The sequence below is a fragment of the Oryzias latipes genome, chromosome 12 (genome assembly GCF_053564925.1).
Source record: "Oryzias latipes strain Hd-rR chromosome 12, Olatipes_Hd-rR_3.1".
In the NCBI taxonomy this organism is placed as follows: Eukaryota; Metazoa; Chordata; class Actinopteri; order Beloniformes; family Adrianichthyidae; genus Oryzias; species Oryzias latipes.
The window spans coordinates 5,490,411-5,506,176 of NC_136248.1; the positions used below are offsets into that span (position 1 = coordinate 5,490,411).

Here is a 15,766-nt window from a genome sequence, read left to right on the forward strand (position 1 = left end):
GCCAGGTGTGTAATCCACAGTCCGCCACTGGTCTGACATGAAAACAGATTTTGGGAGCTCAGCAAACCTCTGGGAGTGGATCAGGCCACACCCACTTTCTCCCTGAGGCTGGTTTTAAACTGTGACAAAATGGCAGCATAGCTGACAAGTTAACATCCAACTGTGAGCTGCAATGGGCGTGTCTACCAGCTGACAAAGCACAGCAAATTTGCAAAGTTCTGGAAATTAAGGTGTTTGATGGCATCACTTCCTGTCAAAACTGTAATGACCACAGAGCTGAAAAACTGGTTTTAACGGAATCCAACACGTGACCCTTTGGGGGTCACGTGACCACATGGTTTGTCCATTGCTTCTACAGCTATTCTATGGCTCAACTCCAACACATCCTGGTTGTGGGTTTCATGGAAGCACTGAAGCGGGATTAGATCCTGGCTCCACTGAACACCTCTCGTTCAGTAGATAGAAAGCAGGAACACAAATATTCAGGGTTTTATGGAAAACCTCACGGAAAGAGTGGAATTTGTTCTGGCGGAAAGAGTACAAACCTTTAGACAGTGTCTGAGCCGTCCCTGTAGGTGCGTAGCCTCTCATCGAGTATTCAAAGTGAGACAAAGATCTGCTAAATCCATGACTGATGTTGGTTTTTCAGTAGAACAGGCAGGAATCCAGACTTTCTAAGGCTCTGCATTAAGACAGTGGTTTATGTTCGGTCAGTGAGAAAAGCAGCATCCGGATCAAATTCTCCTAATCCCCTTAGCCCATCATCCATCCATGGAGAAACATGCTGTGATGAAGTCTTTTCAATCCCAGCTTCACACTGTTGCTATTCTTGTACCACTTTGTGATTACTTGTTGACTGACCATCTCCATGGCTACCAGCATTTCCTGCAGCCATACTGCTGAGGCATGAATGTGTTTTTCTCCTGCAGTGAGCACACAGCCTGGGCTGTGGAAATTTCATACTTTTTATTGAGCCAGATCATTGGGAGACATGGCGACACATCAGCTTTGAGTTTCATCTGCATCTCAACTCCCCCAACTCAAATCATTTATTGAAATTTGGATCGTTTTGTCAGACACCCCGTGCAGAGTTTGTTCACTTTATCATGAAACCAGCTGCCTGTGGACGTCTGCAGGGAAACACCACGAAGGGAAAGGCTGTCACCTAATGGCGTCTTTTTCTCAGGGTCAAGCAAAACTCACCTTTCCTGATTGGGAATGTTTCCTAAATTATACGGAAAAATGAATAATTTTTTATATTTACAGAACATCTGTAAATGTAAAGATTAAGAACAGCAGATATCAAACGTATTTTCTAAAATCTCTAGTTAAAAGTGTATTTACATTTTCCAAAAGCTTTTTTTTATTTTCTTCTAAAATAAAAACAAGCCTCATGGAATTGTTCTTACCCATATTTCAAAGTGATATTTTAATCTCTGATCACAATTCAGTTTGCAATTGATCATGCAATTTAAAAATTTCTATTGCTGTTTGGAACTGAATATGAAAAACATCACAATTTTAAATCTTTTTACTTAAAAAAAACGGTTATTACTTTCCCAATGTTTTTTTTGTAGAACAATTAAAAGGAAAATGTACTTTGCAACTGTCAGTTCAATATGCAGTTTGATTATTCATTTTGAAAATGGATTTTACAATTTACATGTTATTACATTAAAAACTTACTCCGATGAAATTTTTGATGTTTTTAACATGTTCTTCTGGCATTTTTTCTATGGTGGATGACATATAATGAGACATTTAAGTTTAAAATTGTATTTCTTTCTTTCTTTAAGTCACAGTGATTCAGAAGCAGATGAAAAATTGCCATTTTAAAAACATTGTAGTTGTGATGCAGACAATACGATGGACATCTACAAGCCGGGGGTCACCCAGTCCAGTTTTCATATACAGTCAATGGTTCCGATGTCATCTCCTCCAGCCGTTTCTGTCTGTTGACTGAAAACTTTAATGTGATTTGTCAAGTACTTTCGAGCTGCTGTTCTTCTAAAAAGCAAAGTGGTGACATCATTCAATCTTCTAAAATGAGCACGTGTTCTTCCTCCTTTACCTCAGACTTCTTCTTCGTTCAACCCATAGACCGGCCGTTTGTGCAAGTGCTGCCATGCTGTTGATTTTTAGCTGCTTTGTACTTTAAAGGATCTGTGCACGTGACGTGCCCTGCGCTGTGAGGACCGGACATTCCTATTCTTGCTGCAAGATCAAAGAAATATCTATATACCAGATGTGAACCAGCCTTTGTCCCTTAAAGTCCCACTCCAATAACTTTTCGATCCATTGCGTTATCAGTGGTCTTTTTGTTATAGTTATGCTATTTTGAGCTAAAATTAGGAAAAACGCTTCATTTTTTAGGCAAGTGTTTTTCAACCTTTTTTGAGCCAAGGCACACTTTATCCTTGACAAAAATCCTGCAGCACACCAGCATCCAGAAATTTAAAAAGGAAAAACTCATAGTCTGACCATCTCCTCACATTCATTTTTGTGATAATTGTGGCAGAAAAAGCTAGAAGTTGCAGCTGTTTTTTCTAAAAGATGTAACAAAAGTTAGGTTGGTTTTCCGTAATAATTTTTAACTATAATTATTTTAAATTTTACCCTGGTAGTTGTTTTTTCCTCCAGTTTATTAACGTGCAATTTTATGTAACCTCACCAAAAACCAAACATATTCTTTCTAAATAGTGATTTGTCTTTTTTATATTTATTTCAATGTTGGTGCAAAGGCAACTGTAATTTCTTGAACAGTAATATGATCATAATATGTTTGATAAATTTTACACAAAAAGACTAACATATTTATGTTTTCTGTAGCTACACAAAAAGTGAACTTGTTGAAGTTTTCTTAGTTTTTCTATTATCTTAATCAAAGATGCAGTCTTTGAAAACTTTAACAGAAATGTTTTATTTCTTTTTAGATGATTAAATTGTTTGAATTTAGTTTAATTGTGTCTCTTGGTCACTTCACCTTAATCCTGTTTTTAAATGTTGTTCTTATTTCTTCTTAAATTTAATATATAAAATAATCCAGACGTTATTAGAAAAGTATTTCAGGTAGAAAGATGACTTGGACCAAACTGGGATGTTTCGCTGTTAATAAACACAAACCTTGAAGGAGAACTAAACTGTTGACCTCTGATTTCATCAAGAAGATTTGAAAACTGTTTGATGTGTGTTCGTAGTGGTTTCAAGATGACTTATTGTACGCTGAGATGCTGTCACTTTAACCCAATGCATCATGGGAGATGCATTGGGTTAAAGTCTGTCTGCCGTCGAGGGCAGACAGACTAGCTTCTCTGAGCTTCATGGTTTTGTTCACTTGTTCCATGGTCTGATACCAGATTCTGTGGAAAGATACACCGCTAAAGACGAGCTTTAGCTGGTATTTTTGTTGGAACTGAGGGACTTTATGAGCTAAATCGGAACAAGGAAGTATAGAATCAAATAAAAACAAAGATAAAGTATTTTATGATCTTTCATATTCCTAACTACTCAGTGTTTTATTAGGGCCTGTTTGGATGAACACAGAGCTGATATTCTGGAGATGGAACATTTTTATAGATCAGTGAATGGGTAATTTCCCGCGGCACACCTGACCATCTGCCACGGCACACCGGTCGAAAAACACTGTTCTATGCCATAGTTTTGTGGATGGGACTGTTGGCAAGGAACACTGATTTCCCATGATCCCTTTGTTTACACTCTGCTCTAGCTTTACTACAGACCCTCACAACCCCAAGATAACATTAGCTGTGCAACAAAAAAGGCAAGAAACATTGGAGGTATCTAGTTGTAGAGTTTTAAACCAGATGTCAGCTCAGACAAGGAAAACATAGACATACATGGATCTATTTGTCTACAAATGGATGCATCAGAATAGATAGAGCTTGTGGCCCTCTGATTATAGTTTGTAAGTAACAACTACAAGATTTTTCCAACTGCATTTTTGTCTGCTCCTGATTCACAATGAGTTTACTGAAGTAATATTGAGAAGTGCAATTTTAATCAAAATTTTCTTTATTTATGTCCTCCATCATCAGCAAATTCAAAAAGAACATGTTAAAAACACCAAAAACAAATTTTCATTGGAGTGGGTCTCCAATGAAGTGGAGTGGGTACGCGTTCAGTGTGTTCTTTTATAATGTGGGGATATTTCTGTGTCAAAAAGAAAAAAAACCTTTTCACTTCAAGAATGTGCTTTCCTGCTGTCCTCATACTCATGTTAGCAGAACTATTTTCAGAGTACCTTCACATTAAACCTATCAGGTTGTGAAAGCTGCAGTAATCTTTTGCCCCCCAACACTGCGGCGCAGCAGAAAACAACTCTCCACGTCTCCACTGACTCCTGCATCTCCAGTCTGTGCCTCAAAATCAATGATGGTGTGAGATTTACTTACAGTGGTGTTACTGAAGAGTCACATTCATGTGGAAGACACACTTCCATTTGAGGCCAAACACATCGGAATAGGTTTGTTGAAAGATTCTTGTTTTCCTGAGAGTCATCCATTTCAGAGCCTCCTCTCAAACCTAGACAAATCTGATCAACAGCCAGACATCAGGACACCTAACAGATCCTCATCTTCTTAATGTTTGAAGCTAACCGTTTCCTCTGTAGCTGGTGAATGTGCTTCTCTCTGGCCCAACAGAACCTCAGATTAATGAAACCTCAGAGCTGCAGAAAGATTGGACTCAGTTGTTCCCTCTGCACCACTTAATCTGCACCTTTGCCCAGTGCATCTGGGCCCTGTGTTTATCTGCAGCGAGAAAGTCCCAGAGGAGCAGCACCTCCCTGAAGTAGGACTTTTCTGTGAGACTCATTGCCCCCCTCCTCGCCAAGGTTCGTGTTACTCCCCATCTCAGCTCGGAGGTGAGGCCCTGCGGTCTGGCTGGCACCCAGCAGGGCAGTCATCTCGGCACATCTTCTGAACCCTGTTTTTCTTCTTTGTCTCCCTGAAGTTTGACACTGTCTGCTAACAACCCACAGCTGCTCCTTCACACCTTCATGGAAAACATGGAAAATGTTCCCGTCTTTGGCTTCTACAGGAATGTTTTGAATGTGATTGGCTTTTTTTATGCACATGCAGGGAGCAAAGTGGTTTAAAAGCATTTTTCTGCCTGTTTACAGGGACAAAATGTTTTAAATGGGGTTTTAAACTTTTGATTATTTCATGTTGTATGATTGTACAATGTTTTGTTTTCCATGTATACAGCACGTCGGGCCTCCTTGGCTGGTGGTGGAAGGTGCGTTCTGTCCCTGGTTCCTCAAAAGACAAACGACTTTATTGAAGCTACAAGTTCACCAACAGCAGAATTTCATGTATCAGGAAATCTTCTTGATCTGCTCTTTCAGCTTTAAATATTTACAGGCAATTTAGGTTGTGTCCAAATTCCCTCAATACTCCCTAACCCCTAAAAGACTAGTCTTGGACCATTTAGAACCCTGGATTTTAAGGCAAAGTCATTGTTTACTTGGCACCCACTCTCGACAAACAGGAGTGAGCTTGTCGGAGGTCCACACCCCCTACCACTGAAAGCGGGCCACACAAAACCTGCCAATCAATCGTTTTGAACGTTTGACATCGGGACCAGTGGGCATTACACATCATTTTTGATGCCTCTGATTGGTCGGTTTATAACTGAAAAACTGGCAACAACAAAAAAGAGTCGAGTATTATTCAGAACATGTTTAAAGTATCAGAGCAAGAACGGTTATTCTGACCAATAGAATTACTGAGTAATAGCTGTTTTTTTTTCACAATAGAGGTCTATGGGATTACTTCCTGTTTGAAACATGAGGGGGGGGTCGGTCAGTCCGGTTACCATCTGCAGTCTGTGTTGTACATACATTTTTTTAAATGACAACTCATTCAAACACAGTGCATTGTGCTCTAAATTTACTAATCTGGTGAGCATCGATGCACTGTTTTGCCTGGTCTCCTGCATTTTATGTCCTACAGCACCAGTTCCTGACTAAATGTGCCACAGTTTTGGAACCTTCAAAATTCCAGATTTGGAAAACTCATCAACCTGGGCAAGTGTGACTGCATTCAGTTTACTCTCCACAATTTGTATTTTTGAGCAAACAAATTATAAATAAATGTATTTTGCTTTCAGGGCCTAGATTGCTGTTATTTTTGTTCTATAGCCAATGTTGTTGGATAGAGGTTTGAGTTTACTTACTGTATTTTCTGCACTGCAGGCTGCAACGGATTATAAGGCGCACAGTCATTGCTCTGTGTCCAAATGTTTTGCCATAAGGTGCACCAGACTATAGACTTCATTAAGCAAGGCAAAAGAGAAGTTTGTCAGTCTGACTTTATTCAGAGTAACTCTAGAACTTATTCATGACACGTTACATGTTAGCCGTGTTAGTGTATTCACAATACCTGTAACTCACAACTTTGTTTGCAACAGACTGATGTCGCTACAACAAACGTTACTGCGACTACGCTAGTATCATGTAAAAACCCTGCTACACTTTAGCCACACTAGCATGTTCACGACGACACTCAAACAAACATTTTGATCGAGTGACGTGTACCTCTCAAAATTGCTGCAACATCAGTAAACACAACCAGAATTAATACATATATAAGGCAATCTGGAGTATAAGGCACGCTATAGATAATTTGGAAAAAATGAGGTTTTCAAGCATGCCTAGTGCGAAAAACACAGTAAGTTCCAGTTTATATTTTTGAAAGACCATTTATTTGTTTATTACATTATTTTCCAGCACATCCAAATAATTCAGCTCCATGTGTCATGGTCAGGAAAACACGTGACAACCCTGATGTAGGGAAGCGAAGATGAAACAGTCTTGAGAATTTATAAAATTAAAAAAATTGCCATACATTATGGGGAAAAGCCCATAAAACGAAAACTGACAAAGCATTGAGGCACAGCGAACTTGAGCATATATAAGTCAAGTCAACAACAGACGCAGAAAGTGTTCTTTAAATACAGTGTGGCTAATCAGCAAAGTGCAGGCAGCTCCAGACTGTAGAAACCTGAAGGACAAGACAATGGAGAACAAAAGAAAAGTATAAAACAAGCAATTCACGACACCATGGGACCCGTCCTTTAAGACTCACTTTTTAACAAGTTCCTGTAGCTTGTTTCTCATGATGGAGGACATATGCAAAAGAATTTAAGATAAAACCTGTGTTTCTGAGTATTTCTTTATTAAAATGTTGATGATCAGGAGCAGATAAAAGCATGTGGTTGGAAAAAGCTCAGGTTTGTGATGCAGCAACAGCCATTGGCACACCAAAGTCTCTATGCTCCACTCCAGTTCTGATGTATTCACTTGCAGACAAATAGATCCATGTACGTCTTTGTTTTCCTCATCAGAGCAGGAATCTGGCTCTATGACTGGATATCACCATTTTTGTGGCACCGCTAATGTTGGCTTGGGGTTGAGAGAGGCTGTAAGCTAGTGGGAGATGGTGTAAGCAAAGGAATGCTGGGATTTTAATGTGGTGTTGCTTCCGTTCCAACGCTTTGGAAATATATTAAAAATATTGTTGCAGTGGGACTTTAAATTGTTTTTTCTTCTCAGTCTTGAATATGTTTTTCTGAGGAATCCTTCAATGAAACGTCAAATGTGTTAAAATGATTGAAGTTTCAGAGTATGTATGATCTAACTGAAGATCTCTTTCCTAACCAGCAGTTTCATGCAGATCTTGTGCAGAGTTGTAATTACCGGGAGCTGTGAGGATGAAACCGTCAGCGCTCCTGTTTGACACGTGTGCAGAGCTTCTGCCAAGAAACACTTTCAGAACATTTTGCCTGCTTTTGTGCTGTAAAGCCGGATAGATCCGCTCTTGAGTGTCGTTGGGACAAAGCCCCATGATGACAGACCTGATGATGAGGCCTGTGATCCTTCAGAGTTTCACAGGTGGGTTGCCTGATCCTGTTGTTTTAAAGGGCAGTGATTTGGGATTAAAGTCCTTTTTGACCCTCTTCCGCTCAAACTCTTTGCTTTCCCTTATTGTTTGCTGGTTAATGTTACCACCTACCGCAGGGTTTTAATTAACTTTTTCCAAAAACATCATACTTGAACACAGCAAGAGCTCTTCCAAACTATTATCCGACCCGTCCTCTACAAAATGACAAAGGACAGTCAGCGTGGTCATCTTATCAGGTATAAAAACAACTGCGGCACCGATGCCAAGTCAGAACAGCCAAACAAGACTTCTGATCCGACCTCACAGCTCCTGAAAATCTTCACCATGAGGCGCTCCGTCATGTCGGTCATCTTTGCCACGGTGCTCCTCTTTGACTGTTATGCACCGTCAGTTGCCTCACCCATGGCTAATACCGAAGACGGGTCCATGGAGCAGGACGCCTTCACCTCTCTGCTGACCAATGAGGCGACAGACAACAGCCTGGGCGAGGTTGAGCCCATCCCCGTGACCAAAGCTAGAGTCCCTCGGGTCATCGTCATCGCAGCTGATCCAAGCCTCTGGAGGGACCTGCGAGTGCTGCACGGCGGACTGTCGGTCTACAAGCGCACAGCAGACGACAACAACCAGGTCCTGGAGCACAGAAACCTGGCGCAGCAGCTGAACATCCCCATCCTGAGGAGGGACACCATGAGGTGCATGGTGGGGAGGGTCTACCGGCCCTGCTGGGAGGTCTGAGGACAATTTGCCCTGCTCCTTGTTGGGAAGAACCTCATCATCCTGTCTCATGCTGAGCTGTGGCATTACCCACAAACCTCGATGTACACTGAATTAATGCAGATCTGAGAATAAATGTTGGTCAACTCTGCTTGATGTTGTTAGTGTGCTTGAGAGAAAATGAAAGTTTCGTCATCATGTCCGCTAGCAAGCAACCGGCTAAGTAAAGCCTTGGACAAATGGGGTAGGGGTCGACCTGCAGTGAGTTTTTTGGTTGTCTTGGGCCATGGAGGGTCACAGAACAGCCACATCTGAAGGGGAACACAGGTATCTTGCAGTTACTGGGCTCCCCAGACCACGTGTGCCCTTGTTTTTTAATCAGACAGAACAATAATTTTAGGCTTTTTCAATAATCTCCCTAACCTTGCATTTGTCTAGTTTTTACTAAGTGACTAATAAAGTCATTGACTTCAGAAGCTGAGCTCCACAAACCTCTAAAGGGGGCCTTTTACTGATTTGAGCAGACGCTCTTGGCATGATTGCAAATATATTTATTAGTTTAAAACTTTAGGATCATTTTATTTCAATATTACAGATTACAAAAAATATTCCACCCAATCTCTGAATCATCCATCCATTTTGTTAACCCGCTTCATCCCTTTCGGGGTCATAGGGCTGCCAGAGCCTGAGCTGGATAATATCGGGTGAAAGCGGGGCTCCTGTTTTTTTAATCATGTGACTGAAATAAGTTGAACTAACCTGTATTTACTTCTCACTGAGGAGATTTTTATTACAGGTTTACAAAAGCTTTACTAAATCAAATGACAAATCCGGCACTTAGAGCCTCAAAAGGATATTACACGATAAAAAAATTTTTAAAACACAAAATAAAATTAGACTGTGAGTTTCTGTTTGATGTGACTCTTCGACCGTTCACGCGATCGACTTGAATCAGCTCATCCTGATGCAGAGAAAAGCGGCTTTTCTTGTTTCCTGTCTGTCTACTTGCCTCCCAAAACATCCAAAGAAGCATGGCAGAAGCATTTAAAATTTCACTAACCATGTATTATTAGCCATTTTTCCATTTAGTTTGCTTGACATTCTCTGACATCCAAATGTCTTCAAGACCCACTCTGATGAAAATTGTCCCTGTTAAAAATTGCTGTTTTTAACAGGTTCTTGTGGCCTTTTTCAGATGATGGGTGACATAATAACCATCTAACACCGGAGATGTGCTGGGTGACACCTAAATAACCTGCACTTTTCGCTTATTCTTTGATCGGTTACACAATCAGTGTGAACCAGCTTATTCTGACAAGGAGATAAACGGCTTTTCATGTCGGCTTTGCACCGATATGCAACATGTCACTACTGTGTTGCATATCAGTGCAAGGCTGCTTTTGTTGCAGCCTGTTCCATCCATCTTCTAGCAAATTGCTTCAGAATTTGCTAGAATTACATTAATTGCATAAACTGTTGAGGAGTTACGTAAGTCGAAAGAATTTCGTGAGATAAAGCTCCAGTGTTAAAGGGTCAATGCTGTATTCCACTACAATTCCAGAAAAACTACCACTTTTTCTAACTTTGCTATTCTTAGAGAATATTTTTAATTGTATTATTTTTTTTGGTTGGTCAGACTGAACACCTGTGATATCTGGAAAAGCTTTGAGAACTTTTCTCTGTCATCCTGAAAATTGTATGCAGGTTTCCACAGAGCTCTGACATCAGATCCTGCTTTCCAGTAAATGATGAGTCCTGCTTTGGTGGCTGGCATGGCGACAAAGGGAAGTTTTTTTTCCTCTTGCATCAGGCTCACCTTCCAAAAGATTAAGTGCGTCCGTTCCAGTAAACTTTAAAAAAAACTTTGAGATGTGACAGGCACATCTGGCTTCTTCCAGGATTCAGCGGGAAATGACCCTCCAGTCCACCTGGATCATCTCTGCTGTGGTCATCCTTTTCAAAACATTCACTGATGGAAACCGAAAAATTCAAATAGAGCTTTGAGATTAATTTGAAAAAGGTCCGAAAATTCTGTTGGACAAACAAAGACATCGTAGGCACTATGTCTCCAGCAGAGAAGCTTCACACTCCTCATCTGTGCCTGCACGTGGTCCAAACGTTTCATAATCCTTCAGAACAAAAGCACAGTGCAGCACTGTTTCAGTGTTCACCCTCAGTGACATTTACGGTCTTTACAGATCCACCTCCACCAACAGCACATACCTCCATCTGTGAAAACATTTCAAAATTGCATCTATTAAATTCCAGAAAACAGAGTGTAATGCGCAGTAAACGTGTTGTTAAGCTGACCCCCCACCTCTGAGCCAAAAGGGAGCCGTACCCGTTTGCATGAACATGTCCGGACAGACAGGAAATCTTTGTGGGAAAAGAGAGAAAAAAGGATACAGGCACAGAAAAGGAGACTGGTTTATTTTTCTCTCTCAAAACCGTGCAGGTTGTCTTTTGGTAACTTGTGCTTTTGTGAGTCCTACAAAGGATACACAATTTGGAACCATGGAACCATGGGTTAGATCTGAACCACTGACTGTATAAGAGAACTTGTAAGACAATGGTTTATTTTCATCTCCGACGATGTCAAATCGTCCCCCATTTTTCAGCGACACACCGGCATTTGGACCCAGACGATGTCAGTAAGCAGTGATTAGATAGTAACTACTGTTGCCAATCAGGAGTGAGCATGTTGTAAGGCCACACCCCTAACTGAAAGCGGGTTTCACAAAATCAGTCAATCAACAATCAGACTTTCAAGGTTGGGGCCAGAGGGCACCACATGCTTTTATTGAGGCATCTGATTGGTCAGTTTATAACTTGAATAACTTGCAATAAAGAAATATTATTATGAAAAAAAGAATTAGGATTATCATAAGACGTGGAAAAAAAGTTAGCATAGCAAGAATGGTTATTCTTACAAATAAAATAACTGAGTAGCAGCTATCTGTGCACACTGGCTACACTGTGACATAAGACTGAAGGAATTCAAAATTACAGGGGCAATGTTGGCATCTTCATAGCTCATAACACCATTCAGTTTTATGGGTCTGTTTTATAAATAACAGTGGGGAGCAACATCTGGAAACTGTTGAACAAATGTCTGTGAAACTTGTTCAAGCAGCGGTGCCTACGTGTAATTATCACATATGTGGTTAGTTTGGCAAAAGGGATCATTCATAAATTCTCAGAGTAAGTCAAAGTTTTATACTGAAGAACTAAAAAGTACATCACAGATGTTCTGAAATATCCAAGAGTAAATAAATGTGTTGTGTGGAAAAAGCTGACCATCATTCTCAGGTTTAGTCTGACTAGGATTCTTGTTGCTTGCTTTCTTGCTTGTTTTTCTTTGTGGAAACATGTAGAAGTAACTGTATTATGAATTTAGAGCAGCGGTCCCCAACTTTTATTGCGCCACGGACCGGTTTGATGTCTGGCAAAATTCTCACGGACCGGTATGTTATATGTGGCGGACACAGGCTGCAGCAACGCTGCAATAAAGGCAGAGACACGTGATAAGACGTCTTCTGCACTTTTATTTTGACACGCTAAACATTGTACATCGCACAGATGTCATCATCCTCTCCCCTTCCCACACTCATGGTGCTAAAAAGAAGTAAACACAACAGGAAGAAATAACTAAGGGTGAAACATAACTGCTAGATGAAAGGACCTATAGGCAAAAAGAAACACCCGTGTTCAACCCTATTTTGACCAAACCAGGCAAAGGGGATTGATTTAATTCCATGTGATGCCAGCTCCGACAGTAACCCCTGCAGCCTGCAGAACTCCGACAGCAGACCAAACGTGCACGTGACCGACACTACAGTACTACAAAATAATATGACCTGCATGAAAACTGTGGGATTTTCTAAATATAACAATAATCACGAATTATGACATGAACAACGTCGTTTCTGCCCGCAGCACTCCCTGGTCGCTATTATTATAACATTGTCATTGATTTTTATACTTTTATGACATTGGTTTTTTTTATATACTTTTTATGTCATTGTTTTTATACTTGTTTGAGTGTTCTATTTTATCCTTAAGTCTTTTATATGTTTTGTGTATTTGGTGGCAAATGGACCTTGAGTCTGTAATAAAGTTTATTATTATGCCTTCAAAATAAGTGCATGGAAAATCCAACTCACCACAATGCTGAATGGTTCTTGGGAATCTCCCGCTGGGATAAATCCGTATTTTAAGTAGCGCTGCTGATATTGTCTATTAAATGTAGCTTTCTTTTTTTGGAAGTTGAAGGCTCCTCTTCTGTCTCCTGGATTGGCCTTTTCCACTTGGCAAAGAAACTTTCCAAAGACGTTTGTTTTTTACTCATTTTGCTAGTTCCTGGCCTGGGTTTTATTTTAGCGGTATCCTATCACGTGACAGAGACAAGCGAATTGGCCTGCGTCAAGAGTAACATAGACAGATGGAACAGAGAATCTGGCAATTTTTCAAAATAAAACATATTTCAGATTCCGAAATAACTAAAACGGAAGTAATGTAGGTTATTTTATTTTTTCTGTGCGGCCCGGTATCTAATGACCCACGGACCGGTACCGGTCCACGGCCCGGGGGTTGGGGTCCACTGATTTAGAGGATTCTAATGGCTGACACAGTGTTGGGTTTTGTTTGTCTGCCTTTAGCAGGATCTTGCACAGCTGAAACAACAAGCTCAAGCTTGTGTTTTGTCTTTCAAAGTTGTCTCCGGCCGTAGACTCCACAGAGGTGAGGCGCTTCTGGAAGGAGGTAACTGTGCTCTGTAAAGTATCCAGAGAAGTTTGGAGCGGCTTAATAGACTCCTGTATTAGCGAGGATACGTCCTCCCTCAGCGAGGCCCTCTGTTTGGCAAACTCGGCGGTGAGATGTTCCAGCGTGAAGGCCGCGGCTTCGGGTCTGTGTTCAGGAGGTGAATCCGGAGGATGGCTGCCGACGGCGAAAGATGCTAGCTTACCAGCAGCAGATGTGGCTGCACGAGTAGCTGGAGTTTGCTTTGGATTTTTGTTCATGTTCTCCCTTATCTTTTTCCAAGCAAAAGGGAAAGTTGGTATTGCTTATATTTAGCAAGACACTCCAGGCGTTCTTGCTAGCAAAAAATGGGTAAACCAAAGAATAAATGTAAAAAGTGAGTGATGAGGATACAGGTAGCAGAAATGGCGAAGGTAGAAACCTGGGAAATGCAGCTCTGTGAGGATTATGGTCATTGATGTCACAGCACTACTCCAACACAAGAGAGTCAAACGGCTGATCCAATATGAGGGTGCTGTTGACATCAGTACCTATACCTATCAGTACAAATACCTAATCTTAAATAAGAAGCAGGACAGTGAAATACTTGTGCAAGTTGGAAAATTTAATAGTAGGTTTTGAAGTACACAGTAGACAGGGGGGTCGGGGGGGGGGGGGGGGGGGGAGCAGTATTCACACATTAATTTCACACCAACCAAACATTTACTGCTAAATTAATATTTATCTGTGCTGAGTGTGTGCAAGAATGTATTCATATGAAAAAATGTTAGGTTTGTGAATCATTATCTGATTCCAAATATCAGAAAATGAAATGTTCCACCAAATTCATCTAAATCGTTCTCCCTGTTTATAAAGCAATGAAACCAGCAACAACGCAGGAAAAGTTTCCTCCGCTCTTCTGGTGATGGGAATTCTGGCTCTTCTGGCTCCAACTCTTTCTGCTCCCAAGCAGTTCTTCAGTTTGTTAAGTATAAACAATACATAAAGTGATGCAAAAAATGAATTGTTAGTGTACAGTAAAGAAAAGTGTTTTATTTATTATTATTTAAATGAACATGCTTTCATTTATTCACTGAAGGTAAGTTTGAAATATATTTATACAAAATACAAAAAACAATTTACAATTCAACTTTTAACTATTTACATTTTTTTCCTTTTTTAGACACATATAAAGGGAAACAACACAAAACACTGCAACGACAACACAAATACACGTTAAAATGTGCAAAAAAAAAGATTTTAATTACTCATCAAGGTAAAGGTTGGTATTTCAAATAACCAAATGCCTCAGCTCTCCCTATTCAGACGCAGCTTCTGCAGTAGATGGTGAAGCTCAGCGCACTGGGACAGTCTCTGAATGATCTCATGAACCCAGACATGGAGACATGTTACTGATGTTTCTGTACAGCTCTTCACAATAAATGATAAATGGTTCACTTTTGTCTTCCACGATGCAGGGATGAAGCTAAAAACATTTGGCGGCAGGAGCAGCAGGTTAGTGAACAGACTTTTGGACAAGCATCCAGAAGCGCATTTGCTAAACGAAAAAAAAACAAGCGGTGGATGCGGATTTGCCATGTAAATCGTGTCTGGTGTGAACGCTGCTTTAGGGTTTACTGGTACAGAGTATCAAACAAAGCTACTAAAAGGAAAAAGGTTTTGTACTTTAAAAAAGTAAGCAATCACAATTGTTTAAATAATTTTATTGTGTTGTGCTTATTGGTTAAGAAGTGAAAGGTAAAATAAAGCCGTGTGTTCTTGCTGCTCAGTTCTGTTATTTTTTAGGTGTAAAGAGGCTTTGATTCAAAATATTTCTACCCAAGAGAAAATAAAAACTGTAAATTGCACAAAAGCACAAAAGTGTGCAGAAAACATCTTGGTTTGCCCTGTCATTGAGTTAATTCGTGCAAGATTGTGAACTCACTTTGACTGTCGAGTTCACTCTTTAATCACTTTTCCCTGTAGGTTTAGTAGAAGGAAGACTTCATGGCTCCTCATTAAAATGTCAAAGTTTTTGGGTTAAATAAACAGCTCAATCTTTGTATTTTTATTAAAAGTGATCAGACATGATTTGAACATAGTGGGGGCAGTTAAATTTCTGTTTGCAAATTGTTCATCTCTGGAGGGAAATGAAACTGTTGAATCACCAGAAGCACCCGTCGAGTTCTTTAAGAGACCCTAGAGAGCTCGGCGGTAAACGCAGACTCCCGTGTGATGTGGAGGTCGGTGTAGTTTGACTCGACAATGTGATAAACTGATAGAGTTGATGCAGGCACAGTCACGGCTGACTGCAGATTCAAAATAATGAAGGAACAACAGGGAGTGTTGATGTAACCCAGAACATTTTCCAGAGTTTAGAAAAACAAGAC

At 40.4% G+C, this 15,766-nt stretch overlaps 1 protein-coding gene across 1 annotated transcript; it reads left to right on the top strand.

The window, feature by feature from the left end:
• Positions 1–8,166: 8,166 nt before the first annotated feature.
• On the top strand, positions 8,167–8,787 carry pmchl (pro-melanin-concentrating hormone, like). The gene has a single exon (XM_004075083.5). The coding sequence runs from the start codon at positions 8,247–8,249 to the stop codon at positions 8,655–8,657; it is 411 nt and encodes a 136-aa protein (XP_004075131.3). The 5' UTR covers positions 8,167–8,246; the 3' UTR covers positions 8,658–8,787.
• The last annotated feature ends 6,979 nt before the right edge of the window (positions 8,788–15,766 follow it).

Bases quoted from the DNA above. Each gene is read 5' to 3' on its own strand.
- pmchl (XM_004075083.5), top strand. From the start codon at position 8,247: ATGAGGCGCTCCGTCATGTCGGTCATCTTTGCCACGGTGCTCCTCTTT.